Source organism: Pundamilia nyererei, unplaced genomic scaffold, assembly GCF_000239375.1.
Source record: "Pundamilia nyererei isolate P.nyererei 1_Seehausen unplaced genomic scaffold, PunNye1.0 scaffold00691, whole genome shotgun sequence".
Taxonomy (NCBI): Eukaryota; Metazoa; Chordata; class Actinopteri; order Cichliformes; family Cichlidae; genus Pundamilia; species Pundamilia nyererei.
In genome coordinates, this window is record NW_005188092.1 from 50,500 (window position 1) to 59,725 (window position 9,226).

The 9,226-nt window shown below is 39.0% G+C and overlaps 1 protein-coding gene across 1 annotated transcript; it reads right to left on the minus strand.

Annotated features, from left to right (window-relative positions):
• Positions 1-4,537: 4,537 nt before the first annotated feature.
• On the minus strand, positions 4,538-7,498 carry LOC102198520 (acidic mammalian chitinase-like). The gene is made up of 11 exons (XM_005754847.1): positions 7,474-7,498; positions 7,355-7,381; positions 7,041-7,245; positions 6,850-6,906; positions 6,447-6,612; positions 6,130-6,254; positions 5,895-6,018; positions 5,607-5,789; positions 5,374-5,490; positions 5,146-5,278; positions 4,538-4,785 (listed from the first exon to the last, which is right to left on the minus strand). Exons 1-11 carry the CDS (start codon positions 7,496-7,498, stop codon positions 4,538-4,540), a joined length of 1,410 nt encoding a protein of 469 aa, XP_005754904.1.
• Between the last annotated feature and the right edge of the window lie 1,728 nt (positions 7,499-9,226).

Here is a 9,226-nt window from a genome sequence, read left to right on the forward strand (position 1 = left end):
CGCCGCGGGTAGATGCGTGGGGCTCGTATGTGACATCGCACGTAGTGAATGGTGAGTTGAGCCTGAATGTTTGTTTGTATTTGTAACCTGTATCAGTATGCCAGTGCTATCAGCTGATGGGATAGCTAAGGCTGAGGCCTACTACATTACTACTACTCTCACTTTACGTGGCTGTAATTTTGTTATTTTTAGATTGTCATTTATTTTAATTCATTACAATGGTTGGATATGTATTTGTTGTATTTTCTCATGGATTTCATTGTGAAGTTAGGCAGATCCTCCTTTATCCTTGATCCTCTGTAGCATTTCGGTGGTGCCGACTGAAGCCCCATACCCATGAGACGGCATCTAAGACTGAAGGTGTTCTAAAACAAAAACATCTTCAATCTTTCGTCTCCTTGAACTCCACATAACTAACCATTTGGACTTTGCAAAAGAGCACCAAGCACGGGAAATTGAAAGGTGGAAGAAAGTTTTCTCTGAGAAAAAAATGTAATCTTAATGGTCCTGATGGTTTCCAACGTTACTGGCAAGACAAGCAGATCCCTCCTGATATGTTTTGAGGATGATGGTCTGGGGTGCTTTTTCCTTCAGTGGAACAATGGAGCTTCAGGAGGTGCAGCTGTGTCAAACAGCTACTGGCTATATCCACATGTTGCAGAGAGCGTCCCTCATGACTGAGGGCCCACCTCTGTATGGTAACAACTGGGTTTATGGGTTTATCAACAGGACAGCGCTACAGCACACAATGCCCACAGGACAAGGGACTTCTTCCAGGAGAATAATCACTTACAGAGGATTGGCTCTCTCTTGAATTTATGTAAGCATCTTGCACATATTCAACACAGTTGCCTCATGCTTTAAAGTTAAGTGTAACTGTATATTGTTCAACACACTTGGTGAAAGCAAACTTTGGTTAAATCTTCAAGGTACTAATCACAAAAATCTTTAACAATAAAAACAAAAAACAAAGCCCAATGTCAAGTCTATTTGATACTCCCTTTATGACAAGAAATTCTCTAGGACACAAACAAATAGTGTAATTCTTTGGTAAGTCTTTCCAATGGCCTCTATGTAGAGTTCAGTCATACAGTATAGGGTGATCCTGGATTTTTCTTTTAGAGCAGGATAGAGCAGGATGTATTCTCCATCTCCCATATCCATATCATGGTTGATTTCATGGTTGAGTCTTTCAGTTTTTTAATGGCAGCACCCAAGAGCTTCTCAGATGACCAGCTTGGTTCAACATTTAATGGTAGTGCTTTCCCTCTTATGGGTCTCTTGTCAGTCTTTGTTTTGTTCATCATCCCAGCAAAAAGATAGATTACATATTAGAAAAAATGATGGTGGTCACAGGTTGAAAACCTGTTGTCAGACAACAAAATAAAAGTTTTCAAATCTTTTTTAATAAAAACCTTCACTGTTTTCTTTGATTTCTTTTTTTTTTCTTTTTGGATTTTGAGAGCATCCTCCTTTCAGGCTCTTTACCTTCAGGGTATTTGAACAAATGCTGAACAAATGACTTGGCTGAAAGGAGGGAATGAGAGGGAGATAGTAAGAGGCTCTTCATTAGTTTATCTTTGTATATAACTCAAAAGCAAACATGATAAAGTTAATACTGGAAAAACATATGAATATAGTATACATAAAACACCACCTCTTCCCAGTCAGATCCACCACAAACACGTTTTTGCTTTCAGAAATGTAGATTTATCAGTCATATCACACCGGATGTCTACAATTTCCCAACTACAAACAAATTCTTTGATTTATGACACTATTTGCTTATCAATTTCAATTTCAATTTCAATTTTATTTCTATAGCACATTTAAAAGTCACAGGTACAACAAAGTGCTTCACAGACGAGCCATATTTGCAGGTTTACAACAAAAGAAAACAATCAACAACAAAAATACAGTTATAGGATGGTACTATTGCAACAAGCATGAACCGGGAAGAAATTAAGCTAAGTAGTTTGAAAGGCAAGCTTAAACAAACAGGTTTTTAACCGTGATTTGAAAGATTGAATAGTTTCCGACGCACGGACATCAACCGGCAGGCTGTTCCACAGTTTTGGTGCAGCAAAAGCAAAGGCACGATTTCCCTTCGTCTTTAGTCGAGACGTTGGTTGCATTAGGAGCCCCTGATTAGAGGATCTGAGTGCCCTTGTAGGGATATATAAATTAAGAAGGTCAATCAAATAACTGGGTGACAAGTTATTTAAGATTTTAAAAGTGTATAGAAGAATTTTAAAAACAATACGGTACTTGACAGGAAGCCAATGGAGGTTAGCTAGAACAGGAGTGATATGATCCTGTCTTCTAGTGCCGCTTAAAAGGCGTGCTGCGGCATTCTGGACTAATTGTAGGCGTTGGATGAGGGAGAGTTGGAGGCCTAAGTAAAGAGAATTACAATAGTCCAGTCTAGAGGTTATGAAAGCATGAATGAGCCTTTCAAGGTCCTTGTGTCGTAGGTAAGGCATTGCCTTCGAAATTTGGCGTAGTTGGTAGAAGCTGGTTTTTACCACTGCAGCCACTTGCTTATCTAATTTGAGGGAACTGTCCAGCACTACTCCCAGATTTCTAACAGTAGACGATAGGTGACTGGCATAAGAACCTAAGGTCCCCGATAGCTGTTTCAACGGCATATGGCTACCAAAGACGATAATTTCTGTTTTGTTTTCATTGAGGGTAAGCGAGTTATGAAATAGCCAGTCTCTGACATCACACAGGCAGTTAAGCAACGGCAATAGCGGGGATCGGAGATCTAAATCCAGAGGGAAATAGACTTGGATATCATCCACATAGCAGTGGAAAGAGATATTGTGATTTCTGAAAATTTTTCCCAGGGGTAGCAAATAGAGAGAGAACAGCGTGGGACTTAACACAGACCCCTGGGGCACACCACAGCGGAGGGGTGCGGAGGAAGAAGAGTGATTTCCCATAGAGACAGAGAAAGACCTCTCAGTTAGGTATGATTTAAACCAGGAGAGTACTTTGCCTTTAAGACCAACTACATGTTCGAGCCTCGAAAGGAGAATATCATGGTCGACCGTATCAAAAGCAGAGGACAAATCTAAAAGAACTAAAACCACAGGGCGCCCTGTATCAACAGTTACGAGGAGATCATTAAAAACTCTCAGTAAGGCTGTCTCGGTACTGTGGTGGGGTTTAAAACCAGACTGGAATTTTTCATTGATTCCGTTTGCCTCTAAGAAAGATTGCAATTGCTTAAGAACAATTTTCTCTAAGACTTTAGCCATAAAAGGGAGTTTAGATACCGGCCTATAGTTTGAGAGGACATTAGGATCAAGATTACTTTTCTTGATAACATACATGAATACAGATCTGAAAAGTTCAAACACCAAACATGTGAACAAGTCTTGCCCTCTTCATTTTATTTTCTTACAAAACTAGTTAGACTTAAAAGATAACAGCCAGTGCAGAAAGTATTACCTCTTTAGTATTTGAGGTCTGCTGCTGTGGCAGCAGCTTTAGCCAGGACAAAGCTGTTTTTTTCCACATGAACAATGAAATTTGTTTTCAAACTTAAACCCACAGAATGGACAATGCATCTTGCCCTGAAAAACACAAGTTGTCTGAGTTTAGTTGTTTATTTCACCTAAAGCAAAACAGCAGTCATATAAACCCTCATGTGTGTTTCAACAGATGACAGATTTTCAGGCTAATAGTTAACATCTAATAGCAAACCTATATCTATAGTATTTTCATTCCTCACAAATCTGAAAAATTCTCCACTTCTTTTAAGTGTCTCCCAGAGCAATGCTTAGCATGTTTTGGTGTTTATGTGTCCTTTTGCAGCATTTTTCTGTTTGCTGGTGTTTTCTAAAGTTGCAGTCCATTTGGCCTCTCATGGCCACCGTACCTTCCAGTGTCAACATAACTTTGCACCAGTGAACCAAGTAAGGTTCATAAAGACATGGTTGAGCAAATTTCATGTGGAAGAATCTTACTGAACTACAAAGAGTCCTGTCTACAACCCGATAGAACAGTTTTGGATTGAATTAGAGCAGAGCTTCTTATCCCACAGTGTCTGACCTCACAAATGTGCTTCGAGAGAAATAGTGAAAAGTTACCATAAATACACTACTAACACTCCCAGAAGGGTTGAAGGTTTTATAGCTGCAACGGGTGGGTCAGCATTGTATTAAACTTCTATGCATGTGAAAGCAGAAAAGAAAATAATTTTGGCAATATAGTGCATTTTGCAAGGTTAGAAACTCTAAGCAGTAATTAACACTTTATTCAAAGCTGAGGTGACCACTGCGACATTATTTTTGTTTTATTTGCTTTTTGTACAAGACAAAATCACTATTAGGCTGATGATGTCTGAACTGAGGCCTTCATTTTTGATGACGCGAGTTATACCCTGTTTATGGCAACTCTATCTATGTATCCAAGGACCCGAGTTATATAGGTGAATGAATGTGTACATAGAGGATACACTGATACACTTTAGTCCCTTTAATAGATGATGTTGGCACCAGATGTAATACACAATGCCTCTGCTCCAGGCTCAAGGCCAGTTACAGCATTTGCAGTTGTCATCAAAGACAGATCCAGCTCCACACTGCCCCACGTGGGTGTTGCCACCAGAACACATGTAGAAGCTGGCTTTGTCATCTGGGTGGGGATATAAGCCATCAGGTTTCCCATTGCAGAATCCAGTTCCTGGGGCATGGGTAGTAGTGGTGGTGGTGCTGGGTGGAGAAGTGGTGCTCGCTCCAGGTTTTGGGGTGGTGGTTGAGGGTAGTGGGGGAAGCTCTTGACAGTACAGATCAAAGGAATTATGTGTTATTGGTGGTTTTTCATTCATGTGTATCAATAAGCATGAATCCCTTAATGCGTAACTGGCTAAAACACAACCTCACCCTAACCCAACCCACTGTTGACCTATTAACATGAATTGTTCATTACTCCAATCGCTACATGAAGAACATTTACTGCCCTCATACAAAAGTTTTACTAGTTCAAAACTGTATCGAACATATTTGTATTTTTATTGACTGTTGTAGTAACATCTTATCTAAATTACAGAGGTTCTTATGATAACAGTTCCACACTAATTTATTAAATATATATAGACTAAAATAATTAATCTATGTGAATCTGCTTTGGACATACCAATTTCAAGAAGGTTGCGCAGATGAGAGAGCAGAGGATGGGGACCCTCCCCGCAGAATTTTCCTGCAAAGTCATCCAAATCAAGAGCCCACACAAAGGCCCCGCCAAACTTCTGATCTTTCAGGTAACGTACCTATTGGGGAAAAATTAAACAGAGATTGATATCACTACCTTGTACATACACAAATGTGTTAAACAAAAAGAAATGATGCAAGCTTTCTCACTTACCTTGGTTTCATAGCTCTCCTTGTTGTCAAATCCTACCCACTCATTGTTTTTGAAAGCATAGGGGACTTTCTGGTCTTCAATCCAGTTAATGGTGCTGCCTTTCACGAAGGTACAGATCTACAGCACAGACTACATGGTTAACATTTGTCGTTTTATAAATATCATTAGATATCAAAGCAACATATGCTATACATCATGAGGCAATCATTAAATTCCAGCCTTAAGAAATGTACCTCATAATAAGACCAGAATCCAGCTTCACGGGTGTATGGACCAGCTGATGCTGGGCCGCTAGCTGGAGCACCAACACCAGTGTTTGATGATGTCAGGCGGAAGGTACGACCATAAGATGCAAATCCCATCCTCAGCTTCTCCAGTGGGGTGCCATTGTCTCTCCAATATTTCATGGCATAGTCCTATAGAAGTTAAAAAATGTGAAGTTTGTGTTCATAAGAAGTTACCTGTTAAAGTTACAGTTATCTTTTAAATGAATCTTATTTCAGTTTTAACTGTTTACGTACAATGTTGAAATAGATAAGGTCACCAAAGTCCTGAGATCCACGGTACAAAGGGCTGTTGTGTCCAGTGAATTGCTCCCAAGTTCCATGGAAGTCGTAGGTCATTATATTGATGAAATCTAATTCTCTGCAATAAGAAAATAAACATAAACAGTGACTTTCATGCTTACATTGCACAACTGTCAGATTTCTAAAAGTAGTAGATGAAGTAAGATGGTTTATAAAGCAGGACCCTCACTTGGCTATCTCAGCGATCTCATATCCAGCATCAATGGTTCCTTTTCCAGCAGCAACAGCAGCAGTTAGCATGAGCTGGGGATTGCCGGTAGCTTGGGCTTCAGCTGCAAAGGCAGCAACAAGTTCCTATAAAAGTGCACCACATAACAGTGTAAGAATGGAGTCCATGGGGTGGCTGTAGTTTAGGAGGTATAGCAGATCATCTACCGATTGGAAGGTTAGTGGAATCAGTCCATTTAGCATTTACCATTCAAGTATGATACAAACGAAACAACATCAATGAGATGTAGATTTTAAAAAATGGAGATCTATACCCACCCTGCAGAGCAGAGTAAACCTCTGTTTGTCCTCAGGAGGACTTCCACGGGATCCAGGATACTCCCAGTCCAAATCCAGACCGTCAAATCCATGAGTCCTCAGAAATCTGATAGTAGACTGGATGAACTTCTGACGATTAGCTGCAGTAGAAACTGTGATGGAGAACCTGCAAAAAAACAAAAAAACACAAAAACCAAGTTAACATTTGATCTTTATAGTAAAATCTGCTTAGTGCTTTATGTCTTTAACAGGAGAATTGTGATTAATGTTTGCTGTGTTTAATAATGGAAACTTCTTTTTGATTTTGATTTGATTCAGACTGATGGTTTACACACAATATTTGGTTAGCTACGTACCATTGTCCTAACGTGAAATAATTTTCTTTCTTTAAAGTATTTCTTACTGTGTTGACCCAAAGTTCCATCCACCAACGGCCAAGAGAGTCTTCAGGTGGGGATTCCTGGAAACATCAGAAAACTTGTAATATCATTAAAGAAACTGTAATATCTTAGTGGAAGACTCTTAAAGACACGATACGCTCAAGAGGTATTGTGTTTTGCTTTACCTCTGACCTATAGGATAATATCCACTTACTTGGTCTTCAGATCATTGAAAGACTTGTAGAGGACGTCGTCATTCCACTCGTAGGTAACCAGCTCATTGTTGTAGTTGATGATGGAGAATGCATAGATGAGGGTGGTGCATAGGAAAGGGTCCACATTTTGTGGCAGAAACTTTCCATCTCCAGGCCTGTACTGGGACCAGTTGGTGAAGTAGCACTCCATCCTGCTGGCAGATCCTGTGGTGGTGCAAAGTAATATTAATAAAGCACAGGTCCCAGTAGTGATACACAAGTAGTGATCAAAATTTATTTTCTTTAACAAAAAAGAAACAGAAAAAAAACTTACCCAGCTGGCTCATCACCAGACACAAACCTAAGAAAAATTAGAATGTAGGCAAAAGCATGATAAAATAAATGTCAGTGTTTACATTTATATTGTATGCATGCAATAAGTTCCCAAAATACCTGCTACAACTGTGAGCCTGGCCATCTTAGAGTGACTTCTTAATATTTCACTTGATGACTCTAAGAGAAAAAATGATGTCAGTTCTACAAATCAAGCAACACTATAAAAGCTACAACCTCCCACCCACCTACCCACCAGCAAAAAAAAGAAAAGAAACCATGATTAAGAGAGAATAAGGGCTGTGCCCCTTGTTCATTTACCGTCAAACCAGAAGAAAGACCCAAACAGCCGCAACAAAGTTTGGCCTTTTATACACCTGATTGTTCTACGAACACAAAGACAATATAGCAGTCTTTTGTAAATCTAGGTCATAAGTGTACTGATTATTAGGACATGCTTTGATAAGAGATTGCTTAGTCTTAGCTATATGTAGGCAATAATTTACTCAATGTGGCACGTATATGACCCTGGTGTACCTTGGGTCACCGGTCACATATCATATCATTATATAGTATATTACATACAGGGGGTAAAGTAAGTATAGAACATGTCACCAATTTTCTAAATAAATATATTTCTAAATTTGCTACTGACATGAAATTCTTATCAGAATTCAATCGCTAACAACCCATCCAATCCACACACGCAAAGAAATCAAACCATAGATGTCCGTAAATTATGCAAAATAATAAGAAATAATACAGGGGGGAAAGTATTGAACACACACAGAAAGGAAGTTGCAAAAACAAAAACCAGTCAAGACACTCGCAGAAATCCATCTGTAACTAGAAAGCAATTCTGTCAAGAATTAGTAATTAGCTGATTCAGTCCCAACTGATGGCCTCTAACCTATAAGAAACACCTCATGATAGATAAAATCAATGAGCTCTCTGAGGACATACTGATAGCACTGGTTACAGAAGAATTTCTAGGCTACTGAAGGTTCCAGTGAGCACTGTTGGGGCCATAATCCAGAAGTGGAAAGAACATCATAAGAAGACACTGAATCAGCAAGTACAATTGTTCCAAAGAAGACAATAAGTTACTCACTCCACCGCCATGCTCACTGCGTAAGACTCCAGTGTTGAAGAAAAAGCATGTTGAAGTACATTTAAACTTTGCTTTTGGATGCCATAATACACTTGATGTTTGGGTGTCAAAAAACACTGCATATCACCCCAGAAACTCCATAAGAACAGTGAAGTTTGGAGGTGGGAACATCGTGGTGTGGGGCTGTTTTTCAGCACACGGCAGTGGGACACTTAAACTGAAGAAAGGGTGAATGGAAAAGTGTATTGAAACATTTTTGATAAAAATCTGCTTCCATCTACCAGGATAATGAAAATGAAATGAGGGTGGACGTTTGAGCAAGACAGTGATCCCACACACAGCCAAGGAAACGCTCAATTGGTTTCATGGTTATTCATTAATTAAATATAGGATGATATGATACCTGATAGAATTTTTGTTTTGGATACAAATCATATTGTTATGCTGTCATGTTCCAGATTAAAGTCAGTCTTAAAATGAATCATTGGAGGAAGTATTTATTCCTTTATGTTTTTTCTATTCATTCATTTCAACATTTTATTCTCATAATACAAGATAGAAAATAATTCCTACCTGGTTTATGACTGTGCTAATAATAAAGGTTTGAATTTATTCTCAAATAACTCTTGTTTTTACTTAACCCCTCTTCTTTTAGTTGGGTTGGAGGTTGTTAAAGTGGATGACCTTGTTGTTGTTTCAATAATAAAGTTCGGTTGAAGGTTGGTGGTTTGATTCCTGAAAAGAAGCCTTCTTTTTTTTTAA